This window comes from Pelobates fuscus, chromosome 2, assembly GCF_036172605.1.
Source record: "Pelobates fuscus isolate aPelFus1 chromosome 2, aPelFus1.pri, whole genome shotgun sequence".
In the NCBI taxonomy this organism is placed as follows: Eukaryota; Metazoa; Chordata; class Amphibia; order Anura; family Pelobatidae; genus Pelobates; species Pelobates fuscus.
In genome coordinates, this window is record NC_086318.1 from 371,779,240 (window position 1) to 371,799,450 (window position 20,211).

General features: G+C 38.7%; 1 protein-coding gene across 1 annotated transcript in view; it reads left to right on the top strand.

The window, feature by feature from the left end:
* Positions 1-20,211, top strand: part of CFAP61 (cilia and flagella associated protein 61) — a 232,240-nt gene that overhangs the window by 202,597 nt on the left and 9,432 nt on the right. The window contains exon 25 of the mRNA XM_063443717.1: positions 10,883-10,973. Coding sequence (XP_063299787.1) covers positions 10,883-10,973 — 91 coding nt within the window. The remainder of the gene's footprint in view (positions 1-10,882; positions 10,974-20,211) is intronic.

The window sequence follows — 20,211 nt, forward strand, 5'->3', positions numbered from 1 at the left end:
ACATTTGCCCTATTTACTTATAGTTTAACAAATGTAAAACTGCTGGCAGAAATGTAAAAAAAAAAAAAAATTCAGATAGATTATACAAGATTACATTCAAGTGATATTAATCAAATCAATGAAACAAACAGCTACGGAAATAAAATTTAAAAAAACGTAGAAAAAAAAAAGTTATGTAATTCTAATTAAATAACATGGTTCTAGGCTATCATCGTTCAGAGCCTGTTTATCATGCTCTGAATCTCTGCTGTGCCTCCTGATTTCTTATCTTACACACCTGTTCCTGCAGCATCCAGCTATTGAATTTGTTAGCTCCCTCTCCATGAACTTTATTGCAATCATTTAATGTTAATCTGCCCTCTTTCATTTTAATTGGATGTAATTGTGACTTTATCTGGTGCCCTTTGGAATTCTTGTTTGGTTTCTAACCAGGATAAATTAACTTTGATTTGAGCCTTTTGCAGAAATGTCATTTATTGGCTGTTACATAAAGCGCTCCATGCTGAAGTCATGGTTACATTGCTTTCCTTATCAGTGCTTCATTCGGCATTTCCTTACTCACTATGCTTTACTAACAAGGCAGGAGGTGTCAGCTTACTTTTTATATCGACTTTACAATTACTTCTAATGAAATGTCCTATCGTGCTCTTTTTGCCTTTTAAATTGAAATCCTATTTTTTCCTACTTTGCAGGCTTAATACTGTATTCCACTGTAAAATAACACATGACCTTTGTTTTTTTGCAGAGTTTTATATAATAGTGTGTTCTTGTATTTCTTTTTTTTCAAGGGATACGTCTTTGGGTTACATAGGGTTCAGATATACTGTACCCAATCATAACAATTAGTGCTTTTGTGAATACCCCGATTTATGTTTTAGAACTTGGGTGCCCAAAATGTAGAACCCCAGATCAGTTAAAACTACTGCTTTCATGATGCTTTGTCATTCTAAAGGCACGCAAAGCATCATGGGAGTTGTAGTTCTTCAACATCTTGGGAGCTACTTTTTGGGCACCCCTCTTGAGAAAGATTAGTTACAACTAAGAAAATTAAACAATTTCTTTCTTTACAAAACGCATAAAATTTAGCCTATGTGTGATATTTTTTCATTATAATAATTCTGCTTTTCTAAAATAGGACAAAATAAAAATTTTGGGAGTAGATTGAAATTCTACTAAATTAACATATATGTACAAGGACTTAACACCCTGATCCCCTGCCCCTGTGTCACTGAACCCCCCTTTAGGCAATATATTTTTAATTCTTAATGTTTGTTTATCTGTTTCTAATTATTGAATGTTCTCCTATCCCATAATATTCACCAACATACACCAGGTCCTTTCTCCATCAGTGGTGGATATTCAAAGTCTGTATTATTTGATTCAGTACAGGTTCGATACCTGAAACCATTCAACACATCGCAACAGGAGATAGTTAATCTACTTAAGGTTGCCAGAGTTTTCAAGTGGCCTTAAGAGACCAAAACAGTTTTTAAAGAGCAAGGAAGAAAATTTTCTTTTTTTCTTTCATTATTATTATTAATATTTTGCATCTCACCAGAGAACTCTGGTGATAAAATACTTTTTAGTATTCATGTATTTGATTAAATAATTAAAATTATGAAAGCTCTGATCCTGCATTTATACATGCCCAAGTGTTCATTTATATAAGGGGCAATCTTGGTTTATGACCCAGTTCGCTCTGTCTGTCTTTCCCATGATCTTGTAAAAATGTATGTGTATGTATTATGATGAACATGTATATGTCTAAGGTATATCTGCAAAAGGACCAGAGTACTGCAAGCTTAAAGGACCACTTAATGAAGTGGTCTGGGTGCCAGGTCCAGCTAGGTTTAACCATTTTTGCAGTAAACATAGCAGTTTCAGAGAAACTGCTATGTTTACCTATGGGTTAATCCAGCCTCTAGTGGCTGTCTCATTGACAGCCGCTATAGGCGCTTCCGCGCTTCTCACTGTGATTTTCACAGTGAGAAGACGCCAGCGTCCATAGGAAAGCATTGACAATGCTTTCCTATGGACTGTCTGAATGCGCGCGCAGCTCTTGCCGCGCATGTGCATTCAGCCGGTGACGGAAGAAGAGGGAGGAGAGTCCCCAGCGCTGAGGGAGCCCGGCGCTGGAAAAAAGGTAAGGGTTTAACCCCTTCCTCCCCCTTCAGCGCCACGGGAGTGGGACCCTGAGGGTGGGGGCACCCTCAGGGCACTATAGTGCCAGGAAAACGAGTTTGTTTTCCTGGCACTATAGTGGTCCTTTAAGTCTCTTACCTATAGTGGAATGTGAATAACAAAGCTACTGGAAAAGAGAACCATCTTCATGACAATGGGTTCCATAAATGTAATTAAATGTTGCTGTTACTTTTGGCCTTTTAGAGTTTGTTTCAATAACATGTTTGATCTTTTAATAAAATACTTTAGTTACATAAATAGTCCTTAAGACACCCCTTAAGACACCCCTCGAGCCATATTGTCTAAGAGATCACTATTTTCTACACCAGATTTAGCTTGAATTTACCAAGCTGAAAGGACCTCTTTTATGACTTTATCTGCCATCTCTTAGAAGTTGTTCAGTAAAGTGATAGTGATTAAATCTGTAGGTTTATAAGAGTTAGCAGTAAGTGTTTTTATGTGTGTCATAGTACCCTATTTATTTTTTTTTGGAAATTTGCTACCAAAGTGGACGTAGTTGTGTTCAGATATCACAGATAAATGTAGCACTCATGCAGCCATCCTAAATTGTTTTTTAATTGTAAATAGCGTGTAACTATAATTTGTGTGTTTAATACAACCCATAGGACCTTGTTCCTAAAAGATTAAACTAGATCTGGATGTTTTCATCTATTTAATCCCGTGACCGTATTGGAAATGAATAGGTGAACACCAACATATTTAACATAAACCTCAATACTTCTCAAAGGCGCCATCATACCTGGTTTTATACAGAGAGTATCTGTTGTAGCACTGGAGCCAAGGTGCCTGACCCATCCATTATCTGCCCCAAATTGCACCACATAAAAATATTCGGTTTTATTGATTTGTTGATTAATGGTGAATTATTGTAGGTAACAATATTTGGATCCTGACAACCGCTACTCTGCCATGCCAGAGGGATTAATGTCACTGTGTGTTTGAAAACCAAGTGGATAAATGTAGTAAACTGGTTTATAGCTTGTACGTATATAGTTACATTGAAAACAAGCAAAGAAGGAAAGCACTCACAAGAACAAGAATGAATGAATAGAATACTGCAGGCCAAGTATTATACCTGGATCAACACATTCCATGTAGAATAACCCGTAGATCGATTGAACCTGCACTAAACTGCTATCTCAGATGGATTATGGCAATTTAGTCACTTATTATGGATGTCCCTTAGCGGTCATTTTCAGGGCCACCTCACATTTAGTTACAGCATTTTAAAGAAGCATGGATATTTGACTCCAGTGACTTTACAGCAATAGTGATGGATGATGTTAAGATATAATTTCAGCCTTGATACAGTCTTAAGGGATTCTATAGTGTTAGGAATACAAAGTTGTATTCCTAACACTGGCGATGCCCATAGGTGCTGGGTCGCACGCCCAACCTCGTCTGACATCATCTGATGGGGGGACCAAATGTGCATGCGTGGCGAGCACCATGAGTGCATTAGGCCCTCCCCACAGTGAAGCATTGCGTCATTGCTCAATGCTTTCCTATTGGGATTTCACTGCAGAGCGTGAGGATGTCCAGTGTTGTTTGATAGACCCAGAGTCGTGTAAACTCCGGAAAGCGCCTCTAGTGGCTTCTGGTAGCCAGCCACTAGAGGCAGTCTTAATACTGCAATGTAAATATTACAGTTTATCTAAGACTGCACTGTTTTACATTGCATGACTAAAGGGGAAAGGTACATCGGTGAGTCAGCGTTATGAGAAACATAGAAACATAGAAACATAGAATGTGACGGCAGATAAGAACCATTCGGCCCATCTAGTCTGCCCAGTTTTCTAAATACTTTCATTAGTCCCTGGCATTATCTTATAGTTAGGATAGCCTTATGGCTATCCCACGCATGCTTAAACTCCTTTACTGAGTTAACCTCTACCACTTCAGCTGGAAGCATATTCCATGCATCCACTACCCTCTCAGTAAAGTAATACTTCCTGATATTATTTTTAAACCTTTGTCCTTCTAATTTTAGACTATGTCCTCTGGTTGTGGTAGATCAGTGGGGTCTTGCTCGTTTTGCTCCCCGTTTGTCCTTGCGTGGTGATGGTGGTTTGTGCCTTGGGCTGCTCGGAGTTGTCTGCCGTCCTCGCCTTGGAGCTTGTTATTGTGATGGGCAGTTGGTGCGGGCTGGTTTCTGCTGCGTGCAGCCCCTTCATGCTTGCGGGTTGTGCACATGGCTGGCGTGCGGTGGCCATCTTGAGGGGATCTGCCTGGCGGGTTTTCTGCTGCAGGGCGGCTGTTGGAGCCCAGGTTGGTGCTGTAGTAGCTGCCCGTGGAGACCGGGATAATTCCCCCGGTCCGGGGGGGGGGAAGGGGTAAGCGAGACGTCGGTCGCAGACCCGGGAGGGTGGCCGTCCCATCCCAGCTCAAGCTCCGTCGAGCTTCGGGCCCTTCGGGTTACAATGGATGCCAGGTAGGGTCTTGGAGGGTATCCCTGTGTACCCCAGCAGCTGGAGGTCACTGTGGGCACCGATATGGGTCAGTGGTAGTTTTTGGCTCCTAGTTAGCGCCGATTATCAGGCCCTGAAGCAGGAGCTCAGACAGAGCACATCTGATCCCATCGGCAGTCAGGCCCCGCCTCTCCCTCATGTCTATTTTTACATGCAGCACCTTGCTATTAAGCCTATGGGCACAAACCACTGCACAAATACACCCCCCCAGCTCATGATTTATACCCCCGTAGACCAGGCGAGAGTGGGCTGAATAGTTTTTCTAAAAAATTTAAATTGGGTAGCTCCCATATAAGTGTAAGGGTAATCCTAGTAGGCTGAAAAGTAAAATGGTAGAAAAGTACTGATCCACCTCTAAAATGTACAGAGACATCTGTCATGCGGCCTGCCGGGTCCGCTCCTGCCAGAGAACGGTCTGGGAACCGACGGGCACGTCTCGTTGCGGCGGCACTCCCACGTGGCAATGGGAATACCGCTGATTGCTCACCTCCTCCTGCAGCGCCCGCTGGCCTCACTGACAGGCACTCCTTCCTCACACAGCGGCCTGGTCTGTAAACATTAGATACACCGGTCGCTGCAAGTAGTGTAGTGTATCCTGACAATATCCTGATTTGGGGCGACGCATGAAAAGAAATTTCATAAAGGGTCACTCAAAGCCCCATATTCACTTTATCGTATTGAAGTGGTTATAGTGAAAAGACCCTGCCCTTTGTCTTACTTGTAATACATTTTTTTTCTGTGTTTAGGGCTTCCTCCATGGTCTGTCAGTCAGTAGTTAAGTCTTCGCTAACTGCAATGGCCAGTCCATCTAATAAAAGTTAGATTTTAGGGCTTAGAAAATATTAGTGCATATTTTAATATATTTTATTTTGGTAACATTACTTATATGCAATAAACATATTGTCCATAGAGTCTACCTTTGAGAATCAAGATTTCTGATTAAAAATATTTAAATATAACTTAGTGGCTCCTTAGAGACATACCTAGGATCATAACCAATTCTTAACGAAGATATTTTTAAATTGATATATTCTCTCAATTCTCTCAACTATTTATCCAGTCAGTAGATTTATGTGCAGTTGAGACACTGTCTAAACGATAATTGTGGTGTTTTTGACATTTTTATGTATTTTAGCCATCACTCTCAATTCTCCTCTATAATTCCATTCTGTGTCCACTTGGCTATTTTAAAAACCAAAATAAAGACTATTTTAAAAAAAAAAAAAAAACCCACTTTTTTTCCAGATTTAAATGAAATCATTAACTACTAAAATAGCCAGTTGCAAAATGATTAATATTTTATCCAAATTAATCTCCCCCTAAAAATGATTGACTTAACAGTGACTTCAAATTAGATTAGTAGATTAATAGACTGAGAAACACAAAGAAGTAGGAAATCGAACCTTACAATTACTGAGTTGAATTTCCCTTCCCTTAAGGTAGCTGCTTTGTGCATCAAATTATACCTAGTTAAGCTCGGTAATTGAATCTATGGGACACGTTAATTAACAGTACACCTGCCCTTTGACCATATCCTACATCCATACACCTGCCTGTTGTGTAGCACAGAATGTGTTCTCTTTGTAGGATTTGTTTTTATGTGGATGGCCACCAGCCTTACATAACAATGTGCGTGCTGTAAAATTCATTATTTAAAGGCATATCCTAGCTATAAGATAAGGCCAGGGACTAATTACAGTATTTAGAAAATTGGGCAGACTAGATGGGCCGAATGGTTCTTATCTGTCGTCACATTCTATGGTTCTATATTTTCATAAAAACAATTTTGAAATGTGTATCACAGAGGAGAGAATTTCAGGACTGTAAAAATGGTGCTAGTTATTTTTTTTCTCTTCCTTCTGTTTCCGAATGCTTCCTAGTTAGTTAGGTTTACTCCCCATGGTTAAAACTATTTTCCTGTATCCGTCTTTTTTTTTTTTTTTTGGTCAATCTGATGTTTTGTTTGTTTTATAAATCTATACTTGATAAAGAACAAAAAGTCAGCAGACGTTTCTTGATATGGTCAATGCATATATGTATACAAGTGACAAGAAAACATGCACAGTACATAAAGCACCAAGCATCAAGGATCTACCGAGACGTAAGAGCAGCCTATGTTTTATTTTCCTGTATCTTTACACTGTACACCATCATTATTTTGTTAGAAAGTGCCTAGTCTATATTAGCCCCCAACATGTTTTGCTCCTTAAAGGACCACTATAGTGCCAGGAAAACATACTCTTTTTCCTGGCTCTATAGGGTCCTTGGGTCCCCCTCACCCTCTGGATTCCCCTCCCGCCGGGCTCTAGGGTGAGGAAGGGGTTAATCCCTTACCTTTTTCCAGCACTGTGCTTGAAATCACAGTGAGAAGCGCGGAAGCACCTTTAGCGGCTGTCAATGAGACAGCCACTAGAGGCTGGATTAGCCCTAATGTAAACATAGCCGTTTCTCTGAAACGGCTATGTTTACAGCAGGCAGGGTTAATCCTAGATGGACCTGGCACCCAGACCACTTCATTAAGCTGAAGTGGTCTGGGTGCCTATAGTGGTCCTTTAACCCAAGTTCTGACTCTGTCTATTTTCTATTGATATTATGGTGGACAAGTAAAGGACATGGCCCATAATAACATATTCCTATCTGAATGGCTTGGTATATTCATATGGTTCCTTCTTGCAGTTTAGATCTTGTTATAACATTATAAACATAATGTATTGAAATACAGTAACCAGCAAAAAGTAAATATTTTAGAATTAGGGTGGTGTGACAATGGAGGCCAGGACAAGATGCATAATTCTGCTTAGTTTATTTATCTAATAAAAATACTGAGTGACAGAACCCGAAAATTGGGACTGTCCTGCTGAACTCGGGATGGGTAAGAGGTATGGGTGTTGATTTCTACATTTAATTTTATTTTTCACATCTCACTAGCACACAGTTGTTAAATTAAGTGTATAACTAAGCGTAGTATTAAAAAAAATGGATATTACTAGTAATGGTTCGCATTCCTCCCAACATTTCATATAATTAGAGAGGGACACTTTAATTTTAGGGTGTTAGTAGGGTTATTAGTGGGGGTGTTGCCAGGGTGGAATTGCTCTAAAGATTTTTTTTTTGCAACTAAAATGCAATTTAGAATAATAACAATGTTTCTTATTTAATCAGCCTAATTTCTAAACATACTCGATGTACTTTAAATATTCTTTACTGTGAGTATTTTTGTTGTAGTGCGAAACACAGCTCATTCAAAAGGGGGACATTGGGTTAGAAAAGAGGGACAGAGGAATTTGTGTTCAAAATAGGGACTATCCACTTTAATAGGGATAGTTTGGAGGGATTGTTAGAAATCAGCCCTATTAAGGCAGATTGTTGAACTGTTACTGAAAATTCCTTGCTTGCTCACCCCAGTACTTATTTTCAGCAGTTCTCGAGGTGAATAAATCATCAGACATAAGTAAAAAGCGCCCTCATCTCTGCTGTACTAAGGTGCGCTCTGCCGTCCCATAATGCATCTGATGCATTCATGCTCCCTTGGGCATCTACAGACAAATTCTCCAGCAGTGCCATACGTGTGCATTTGCTTGGCATTTTCCTTCAAAACCTGTGAATTAAAAAAAATGTAAATATAAAAAATGTAATAAAGCAATTTGGTTGTGCTAAAATCTGGAAAGTGCCAGTTGCTCTTTAGGCTACCTACCTGGCCAGTTAGTCCATTAAGTTGTAAAATGTGTGGCGAACTGCACACCCCAAAGACAGAAGGCACATGGACTTCTCTCACCGGTGCCACATGCTGTCGGTACCGTCTGTGCTTAAAACCATGAGGTTGCCTTTAGTCTGAAAACAAAGCCGTAGAGACCCTGATTAACACCACAGGAAGGATGCTTTGTAGTCTGACTTTGAGGCTGAGGAGATAATGGCTATGAAAGAGTTTTCTTGACCAAACTCGAGTCCATTGGTATCCCAGTTTTAAAGTATATCAATGGGTATGTGTTTTCTACTGACCCATATTTCACCCCACATTCATAACAGCCCTGAGAGCTTTGAGTGATAAACGTTTCCCAACACTGTGGCAGCTCTGTCTGACCGACCAGAATGCAGGTTAATACCACGTTAAGTAGCCCTTATCAATTGTATCTCATTCCCTAATGTTGAATACATATTAAATAGCCAAAGCTAATTAAAGATCAGTACAACAAAATGTTAACAAGAAAAAAAAAATTATATTTTGCTCACAACCCAGAGGAATTTAAGTGTTGATTATATAAAGTAGATTGATGTCTACTCTAATGGCTGCTCTAGAGTGTCATGTGTTGTTAAACCATAGAATTAAAACGATCTTTTTAGACAGTCAGGGATAAATCGGTAAATTTGGATTGGTTAGGAATTGACAAGGATGTTTTAGAACAACATAGCCGAGCTAGAAAAATCGATGGAGATATGGGAAACTCTTCCAAGTTGGATGCTGTGGTTAAATCCTAGGTCATTGTGTGTTGATTAGCATTATCTGAATTGTGTTATTTAAAAAAAAATTACATAAATGTGACAAACGTTTTAAAACGTATTCAAACGTATCAAATAATTCATCTATCTATCTATCTAAATGCATGGCTCAAGTATTTAAATATAGATTGTTTAATGTTAGACGTAATGGTGTAATAATGTAATGAAAGCAGCATTTTATACAAAAATCTATAAATAATCATATTAATCCATATATGTATAGCAATGAAATCATAAGTTATATATGATATGTAAACCCTAAAAAATCGTCATGTTTTATTTGTTCTAGTAGGATTTGTTAGGTATAATTAGCTGATGATGGATAACCAACTTCATTATTCATTAAAGGAACACACTACACCCAAAGCACTTAAGCTTGCTGAAATCCTTCATGTATCTGTTGTCTGTCACACGTGTGACAGTTTATAAAAGTGCGGATTTCAATAAAAATAGGCACTTTTAGAATTGTGGGCAAATTTAGCTCCCTTTAGGTCCATGGATCTAAAGCAAGTGGGTAGCGCACTGTACTGATCTGTATATTATCGGATATACCATCAATTTTGAAACACATAAATAAATGCATGCATGTTTTTTTTTTATCGGAGGTTTATCTACTACACAGTGATCTATTAGATTTTTTATTTTATTTATTTTTTTAGGATTTTGGCCACTGAAGTGACCCTTTAAATAATAATATTATAAACATATTTTGGACCAGGAAGGATACACTGTTTTTCAAGTATATCTAAAATAAAATAAATAGTGCCAAACATGCTATATTTCTGGCTGTATTAGCTAATTCCTCACTTGGTTCCCTGTGAGTAAATGTGGAACTATATTTTGAATAATATCACATGGCAATTTCTCAATCGCTTACTGAATACTGATATATTGTTTGCCAATTATACCAAGATCAAAGAGATACCAATGAAAATATCAGAGCTTCATTAAGGACCCTGTGTGATCTCTGTCAGAGCGACACTGAATAAAGTATCTGCTTGTTTTATTGTAATATTACTGTCTGTACCAAATAACGGGTTGTTAGCATTCTATTACTTGGGTGACGAATGGCACGGAAATGAATGTCTACATGACAATCAAGCAAAAGTTATGGTTAAGGAGGTGAAGCTATACATGTTTATACATGAATTAAAATGTTTATAATGAGGTTTTCTAATAAAAACAAGAAAGTTCTAAACAAGAACACCGACCTTGAGACTACATGGTAACTCTATGACGGACTGTTTTTCTATCAATGCATTAATCCTGAGGCCTTAATGCCGAACAACATTTGTCTCATTGTCTACACAAATTTAATTTGTTTATGCAGCAGTTCAGTTAATCCTACAATCTGCTTTTCTCAAATGAGACCGGATAATGGAGACATGGTCCTTTACAGGTCTTCGGGCTTTTAGATTCTGATAAAATCAGGATTCTTCACTGGGACTTGCTACAGCTCTGAATTAAGCCACTTTAAATGTAATTACAAGAGCTGGCTGTACATCAGGAACATCCATTAAAAGAATTGATTGACCATGCTGTTATGGGAAGGCATTTTATGAACAAACGATCCTGATGGGCCCTGAGCTGTAAATTATAAAAGCAAAAAAAAAAAATAATAATGAAATGAAGAAAAAAAAAAACAGGTAAATACTTTATTAGCCGTTAATGAGAGGTTCACTGGATAACTCGATTTTTCCTTCTTTTGAAAACAGCTACTTCATGGAAGCATGGTGCATGGCCATCTATCACGATCGGTTTATTGATTTCAAGAAAGAGCTACGCGAAATCCTAGCATTCGAGAAAGTAAGAAAATCACTAACATCTTCTTAAAATGGGGCTGGTGCAGTATCTTCCTAATACTTCACTGCTTGTTAATATAATGCACTTTGTTCTAATTTTACGAGATGTGAGCGGCTTTATGTTAACAAATGATCATAGATTACATTTCAGTATATGGCCACATTTACACATATCTTGCCAATAGCCTTTCTGTAACCCTCTGTGTTAAAGTGACTCTATAACCAAAACAAACTTTATATAATCTGCTTCTATGTATTGCCCAGTGTCTAAAACTCTTTTTATTTTTTTTCCCGAGTGCTCCCGTTAGCTGTCAAAGTGACCAAACCAAACAATTAGGCAAGATTCATGTTTCAGTTGCAAGTCAAATTTACCCACAATCCTAAGTAAAATCAATCCAACAGAATGGCAAAGAGAAGTCATTATGGGGACATTACGATAGAGGGGACATAAGGAAAGAAAAACCAAAAGAAAAGTAAAAATAACATTGGCGCTTTAATATTGACATATCTGGAGACTATTTAAAATATGAGTGACAGTTCAAATATCAATCACTGTAATAGCAAATCACCATGATCATAGCCACCTGCCTCTCAGTGACCAGGTGAAATACCAGTCTGTCACTTTTCACGATATTACCAATAAAGTCACTCATTTGTTCACCCACAGATTTGAGCTGTAACATGTGCAAAATAAAAATTTTAATTAGATGATATGCAATGAGTGGAGACTTATAAGGCTCCGCTAAAGAGCAAAAGCCCTTAAAAACGTAAAATATATTTAAAGGAATACACTATACAAAAATATTTTATTTTTGTGTTATTAACATTGGATATTTATGTTAAGTTGCACTTTTTTTTCTTTGTTTTTTTTTTGGTTGGTTTTTTACATTAAAAACTGTTTAAACTTGTCTTTTTTCCTGCACTTAAAACAGCCTTCTCTTTCAAGACTGATACTCCCACTTTGATGACATTGAGCAGCTTCCTGTAGCTTGACTATCTTTGTCCCATCAAATACTTCTCATAGAGAAGCATTTGTGGCAGGTAGCACATGTAAGGCTGCTGTGCATGCTACCAATCAAATTCTTGTCATAGAGAACAAATAGCCAGCATGCCAGCTAAACATTTTAGCTGGCATGGGAGCTCAGTGATAAGAGCTGGATGCGTATAGCACTTATTGCCACAGCGATTGGGACATGTTTTTACATTTGCTTGTGCTCATTCCCAAAGAGCAGTGGCTTTGATTGGTCAGTGTGCAAGATGGAGCTCTGCTTATAAGAACTTTAGGTCGAAATAGGAGTCAAATTAGAAGCATAGTGTGTACATACAGTAATTAAAGCATGAACAGCTCTTCTACAAGATGAAGTAGTTATGGTCTCTTTATGGGGAAATTTTGGTCAATTTGTTTTGAAACCTATTATTAGAAGTATTAATGTTAAACATGTTAATTCACCCGCACCTTTCTCAAAAAAAACTTTTTTAAGAGTCGTGTGCGAAAGAGAGAGATTTGGATAGATACACAAGTTTTGCCTAATTTGGAAGAAGAGGTGGATATAACATGGATGTACCAATTCTGGGGAAGGGAAGTGTGTCAGTTTTATTCAATAAATCCAGAGAATTAGCATTATTGCAGAACATTGTGACAAATCCTGGGTTTACTAAAAAAAAAAACATTATAAAAATGCATTTTTTTAATTTTTTAATTTGAAGATTTTTATTGTTTCTCCAATATTAAGTGGGTTGGGGTACAGAAAGGAAGAATGGGGGGAACAGGGGTAACATCGACAGCATATCATCCTTTCTAATAACTAGACAGTAGTAATGTCTATCCATTCATCTGGTCGAGGTCGGCCGTACCTTGTTTGATGGCCCACTTTGTACCCTGTCACACTGCATTAACCGTTGCCCTTCACCTGCTGTTGCCATTTCACAATCATTTACAGTTGATTAGGGTTACTCAATCTCCATGTGTCCCAGATGTTCCATGTTTCCCTAGTTAGTTTATTGGAGGGAAATATGGAAGTGATTCTCGTTTCATAATTTTTCTGTACATCAATGTCAGCCTTAAGCTGATGCATGAATGGTATTGAGGTAGTTTTCTATTTCCTCACTATAAGTTTTTTGAGCTGTGAGGATAATATGTGTAATCAGCTTACAGGTTTTCTTGAGGATTGATTTTGAGAGCTCCAGTAGCATATACGTTAAGGATGTGAAGTTTATGGTGCAGCCTGTGATATCCTAATTCATTTTTGAACCTCTTCCCAGAAGGTTGCTAGTGAGTGGCATTGCCATCAGATATGTAGCATGGTTCCCTCTGCACGTTGGCATCTCCAACAAGAGGCGGACGTGTTGGAGAAAATAGCGTGTAGCTTGATCGGCACTAAGTACCACCTGTACAACATTTGTCTTTCTTGTTCTAAGAGCGTGGAGGTTTTAATTAATTCAGTTGGGGCATTGACTATGGAATCCCACCATTTGGGAGTAATAGAGGACCCTAGGTCGCTCTCCCAGTGTTTGGCCGGTTTGGATTCCTAGAAAGGTATATGGTCTGATAACAATCTATAACACATGGAGATCAGTTTACAGTGTTTAGGCGGTATCCCTTTGATGCACATTTGTTCCCACTCTGTGTTTTCTGTGTGTTTGTGTGGGTCGGGTAAGTTTATTAAGTGATTCCTTCGTAGGATTGATCTGAGTTGAATGTGGGAATATGCTGAGGTGGGAGGGAGTACATATTTGTGCGTCAAGGCACCCAAATCGAAAAAGGGAGCCGTGTTGGTACAGATGACCTAAATGAGTTATACCACATTCATGCCATGGTGTCGCATGGAAGGTGGGAATGCAGTAGGTTAGTGCCTTTAATGAGGTCACCATCGACAAGGGGCTTAGTTGGTGTCTATATTTCTCCCAGGTTTGTAAGAGCAAGGCTATGTATGGTGAGGGGGAAGGCAGCTTGGGGCAGTGTTGTTTCGGTAGCCATATTAGGTGGGCTATTTCGTAAGTCACTTTTTCCATGGGGACCCATTGTGGTTGAGGCATTTGCAGAAATGTGGGAAATGTAGTAGCTAGGATGGTAGCGTCGTAGTAAATCTGCACATTGGGTACCGCAAGGCCTCCCTGCTTGGTGGGTGCTTGCATTAGTTTTCATGACACTCTGGGCTTTGCCCCTGCCCATATAAATTTGTTCAAGTCAGTATTGACTGTTTTGAAAAAAGAAAGGGGAAGGGCTATTGGGAGCGTTTCTAAAGAGATATTGTAATCGAGGGAGTATAGACATCTTAAACGCTACCACTCATTCTGTCCAAGTGAGGAACACAGGGGTCCAATTTTTCAGTAGTTGTTTACATGATTTCCATACTGCTATATAATTTTCAGGGGCCAAGTTAGCAGGGTTCTTAGTAACGGTTAGCCCCAGATATTTGATATTGTCCCGCCTCCAATCAAAATCAGAAGTAGATCTCAATCTTTGCAGTGTTAATGTTGAAACCTATGGGCATTGCCTGTGATTTGCTGGTATTTAGTGAATAATAGGTCATTGCACTATAGGACTTGATGAGCTTACTTAACGCCAGTAGGGATTCTGAGGGATCAGTAATGTACAGTAATATATCATCCGCAAATGTGCAAATTTTTATCTGTTGGTCCAGTATCTTTACCCCGTGTATTTGTGAATGTCCCCTGATGACCTGTAGGAATGGTTCCAATGCCGACACGTAAAGGAGAGGGGATAGTGGGCAGCCCTGCCTCGTGCCATTAGAAACCCAAAATGGGGAGGATACAAACCCTGCTTGGGAGACCTGTGCGGAGTACAGTGCGAAAATCTGTTCTACAACCTGGTGGGGAAAACTGTAACCCAGCAAAGCCTGCCGCAGGAAGGTCCAGCCGAGGCAAACGCTTTTTCTGCATCTAAGGACAACAGCAAACTGCCCCAGTCGGACCTCTTCATCTGGTCAAGAACCAGCTACAGTTTCCTTGTGTTGTCCAGGCCCAGTCTACCCTGAACAAATCCTGTTTGGTCGTTGTGTATTAGTACGGGGAGTAGCGGTCCGGTCCTGTGGCCAGTATTTTAGTGTATATCTTTGCATCTGTGTTTAACAACGAAATTGGGCTGTAACTTTTGCAGAGGTCAGAGGACTTGTCTGGCTTGAGCAGTGTTACTATCGTAGCTAAAAGCATGTCAGGAGGTAGGGATCCCAAGGTCCGAGCTTTATTATATACTGTAAGTAGGTGAGGGGCCAATATGTGTATAAACATTTTATAGTAAAGGTTAGAGAAGCAATCTGTGCCTAGTGCCTTTACAAGGGGGCAGTTGTTTTTTAGCTGTCTCTTTTTCTTAGATGGTCAATGGTCCCGTCAAGAAAGCATTAAACCAACCAAAATTATATATCTCCCTTGTGGGTCTGTTTTCGTTGAAGTGTGAAAGCAACATCCCGGCTAATGAAGATAAAGACCCTCTTGTATTTAGATTCTGATAAAGCGTGGAACTGTATAGGGTAAAACTTTGCAAACATTGTCGGAATACAGGGCTTATTCAAGTGGGTTTCCTGGATACAGGCTACGTCAATTCGATGGTTCCTCATATCTTTAAGCAAAAGCCTCCATTTACCTGAGGAGTTCAATCCGTTTACATTAAAGGTCATCGATTTCATAATCAATATAGTGATTGAGGATTTTCTGATCTGCCGGCCCAATCGGCCTTAGTGCGTGGGTCAATAATCGGGCTCGTTCGTGTAGGTTAGGACCTGACTGTCTGTTTAGTACCTCCCGCATTGTCCCTACAAGGGGGTTTGGTTTGCAAATGGTTGGAATTTTTTCCCCTATTGGGGGTTTTGGGGCTACTGCCCTTTGAGTCGGAGTTATGGTACTATAGCCATGGTGTGGTGTTGCATGGATGTGTCGATCGCTTGCATGAACCCACGTAATCAAAAGTGGTCCTTATTTATCCTATCTCACTGTATCTTCCATTCCACTGCACCTATTGCTCTTTGAAACATAACAACCATCACCACTGATAGCAATTTCCCACTTGTATTATTCCACAAACATGATGCATTGTTAAAACCTATCCTCTCCTCACACATCATTGCAAGCCGTGACCACAATTACTTTGCTGAAGGCCAAACCTTTAGCATAATCCCAGTGGGTATCAGATTTCGGTCATCTAGGGTATTACATGTTTTTCAGAATCCCAGCAAATGCTAAATATTTTGTATTATTCATTATGGGAGATTTTGGGGGGGCTGGAAGGACATGTTGGGTGTAACGATTTACCTACATTAAAACTTTAACATTAACATTAAAACTTTAAAATGTTCACATAATATGAAGAATTTACAGAATAATATTTAATATGCCCACTGGTTCACATAATACAATCAAACAGCTACAATTTACATGGGCGGCATTATGGGATATGCAGTAAGAGGGATAACACTGCCATGTGATTGTTTCTTTGGAAAACCCGGCTGTAAATTGGATAGAATATGTATATTTTCTGAGTAAATAAAATAGGCTCTTTAAAAAGAGCAGCAGTGTTTTGAGAACCACACAGAATTGCTAAAACAGTTTAATACACTGGTCATCATTTAGGAATTTTATAAATTATTCCATTCCCCTTCCTGCAATCTTTAACCATCGTATTGACAGGTTGTTCCTCTGTGATTCACACTTTCTACATTGTTCTTCCTGAACCTTTTCCTGAAGCGTTGCATGCTTCTACCCAGACCGACACAATATCAAGTGCTAACGCAAGCGGTCCCCAGTACCAATTACTTGCATACTGCGACACACAAAACCAAGTGCTCACAAAGAATAGTACACAATATCAGTACCCTTTCAGTAAGGAACCAGTATGTTCCATTGCACTGTACAAATAGTAAACAAAACATGTGAATAACTGAATTGGGTGCTTAACTGTAATAGCTTCAGTAAGAGAAATATAAAGTATTAAGAAGGGAAGATTGAATGCTAGATGTACTAAAGTGTCCAGTATTTATATAAATAATGTGACATATGGCTCTTAGTAAAGTCAGAAGGTGACATAGGGTTAATGCAGCAGTAGGGACGATATGTGAAACAAGAGATTTCTGTTAATTTGCTTTCCTAAAGAAGAGTTGTTAGGGATTAACAATTAGAGGTTAGTGGAAAGCCTAATATGAAGAGAGGACAGGCATTCCATAAGAGCAGAACAGATTTAGAAATGTCCAACATATGAGACATAGGTCTGCAAACTGAGGTTGACACAATCGATAGACAAAGCTACTAGGAGATTGAATGGGCTGTCATTGGCCTTGATTACATTACAACCAATGGCATATATTGTCAGTTTTTTGGCTCCTTATAAGACATTTAATGGTTCTGATCAATTTTATCACAGCAGTTAGGGGCTTATCAGGAGCCAAAAATATACTGGTTTGCCTATAATTCTAGTTAAAAATTGCAGACTTTGGCGACTCATTTAACAGACGCATAGTGGCTGCTACATTGGCCTATTGGATTTGACAGCAAAAAGCCAGAGGGCAAATAATAAAAATAAAATAAAAAAGCCTATGGGGGTTGGTATAAATATTAATTATAAACAGAGGGTGGTGGGTGAGGGCTATACATAAATATACATGGGGTGGATATGCCATTGTCTACCCCCATAAAATTGTCACCATTGACTCTCTGAATGGCTAGGGATCGACAAGATCATAGGCACCCCCCAAAAAAAATACCCTACCTACTTACTCACCCTAATAATAGTAAATGGGGCAATAAAACTAATGCCTCTAAAAATGTATACCTACCATCCTTCTTCTTTCTTCTTTTATTTCTGGACATCTGTAATTCGGATAAAGAGTGAGTTACCATAATGTGAGATAATGAATGTGTAAAAAAGTGATTTGTGTGCACTTTGTATCATAGAGCAGAAAGATAAAAGAGGCAGAATTTTGAGATTTACTGGATATGATGAGTTTGAGAGGTCAGTGTAAAAAAATGGCACCTCAGCAGAGAGTATTTGTGGTAGGGAATGATCATATAGTTGATCTTCTCATTGACTTGAAAGTGGACAACAAAGTACTGTCTGTCTACAAAGGGGGAAATAGAAATAGAGAGAATTCTGTTTTTAAGAAATTATGTTTCTAAAGCTGACATTCAGTTAAGGTAAAGGAGAGGAAGTTAGCCGTAAAACCATAGTTTTGACAAAACAAGGAAAGAGAGAACTGTCTGAAAGGCATCACAATATAGATTGTTCTAGAATCCCGAGAGAGATAGTGGAACTGCACTACAAAGGAATCAAAGATAGAAATTGAGGTATTTCGCTTAAATTAACGCAATTCTAAGTGCTTACATCATTTTAAATTTCACATCTGAGGGGATACTTACAATATGTATTCTATATTATTTGGAGCAGAGAGCTGAACAGAGCTTCCTTGTTCTCCGTAGACAGCTTGTGCTGCTTAGTTCTGCAAGCATTTATCACTGATTATCCCACCTTCTCACAACATTTTGATATGAGCATAATGTATTTATATTCCATACATCCCTCTGCTTCTCATCTTTTACATGATGTTCATGACTAATTACAAATCCAGGGTGGCCCTCAGTGGCAGCCCTCCTTCTGGAAAGACCTCCTACCCATCTCCAGATCTATGTATCTATGAAATATTAAAATGGTTCCAAATTTAAAAAACAAAAAATGAAATCTTTATTTCATTTGTTCAAAAACAAATTATTTAATCATGTATTCCATCTGTACAGGAAATTGGTTAGTCTAACGAGTTACACTATTCCTTCGCTGATACTTTACATCTGATAAATTATACTAAAATATGAATTAATTATAATAGCACAGAAAAACACAGTTTAGGAAATGAAGACTTGAGAATCCTGGAAAAGACTAGACGGGAACTTTTTGTGCAAACCTGGGGATATCTGTCAGCAATCTTCAATAGTCATAGAGTTGGCATTCGGAGATACATTTTTTGCTGTGATTGGGGGAGATACAGTATTGGGGCTGGGGAACACATTCTAGCAGACACCCAAAATTCTGGAACTGGAGGACTCATAGTGCTGGTACTGGAGGATCCATTATCAGCAGGTGCATACACAGTGCCAGTATTAGAACTGAGATTTATAACTATTAGGTTCCGTTATAGCCTAGTGGGTAGTTACTTTTTTTGTTAAAAGATTGTTAAATCAAATTTAAAAAAATATTTGGTTGCGATGTCAAATACTAAAGCAATAGAAGAAATATCTCCAGGCACCCAGGATGTTAAAGCCGCAGGCAGTTTTATTGAAACAAAAAGGACAGCAAAGTTTCGACCTAACAAGAGGTCTTTGTCAAGCTGATGTCAAATACTGTGACTATATTATTTTACATTAAAAACACACACGTAAGTAAACCTATTTACTCTTGCATGTTCACTGTACATGAACTCAATAAGAGAAATTAATGTAGTTTGTCCAAGTTTAATCAGGGGCATTCTCAAAATGTATTAAAATAATAGACATTTATGACTTTGGAATATACCATATTTTTCCAGGTATAAAACGCCCCCTCTTTTTTTTAGCACAAAATTAAGAAATCAATATTTTTAACATCAAATATAACAACTTTGATAGGTTAGAGGTGACGTCTGAATAGAACAACCCACTTCTGATTCTCATGGCTCCCATGTGCTACGGTACTCTGTGAAGTTAATATCTCTATAGTGCATGCTGGGAGACTACAGCTCCCACAATACAGCAAGTGTTGTGAGGGCATGCTGGGACATCACAGTAGTATTTCCTCTGTTCCCTGATCCCCATTTCCTTCCCCATAAATATAAATCAGAAAGCAAGACCTACCTGCGGTGGAAAAAAACCTTAATATAGCTGCTCCTTTTATGATGTGGCATGTCTCTGGAGCTCCGTTGTTGGTAAGTAAGTCTGCTGCAGTTCCCAAACATATAAGGACCTCTTCCTCCTTGCCACAGCTTTTCAGAAGTGGATCAGCGGGAAGGAGGCCAGGTATGTGTGTGGGCCGTGGCATACTGAAATGTGGCAGGCGCCATCTTAATTTAGGCCCCGCGCACAAGTGGTTTTTTTTTTACCCCCTGCAGTGACATTCTGTGTATAATGCGACCCCCAATTTTAGACAAATTTTTTTGAAAAAAACCTAGTCTTATACATGGAAAAATATGGTAAATATGATAACTACAACACTCATAAAACAGAATTAAAGAAAAAAAGCATCACAATGTAGGGACTGAACAAACAAC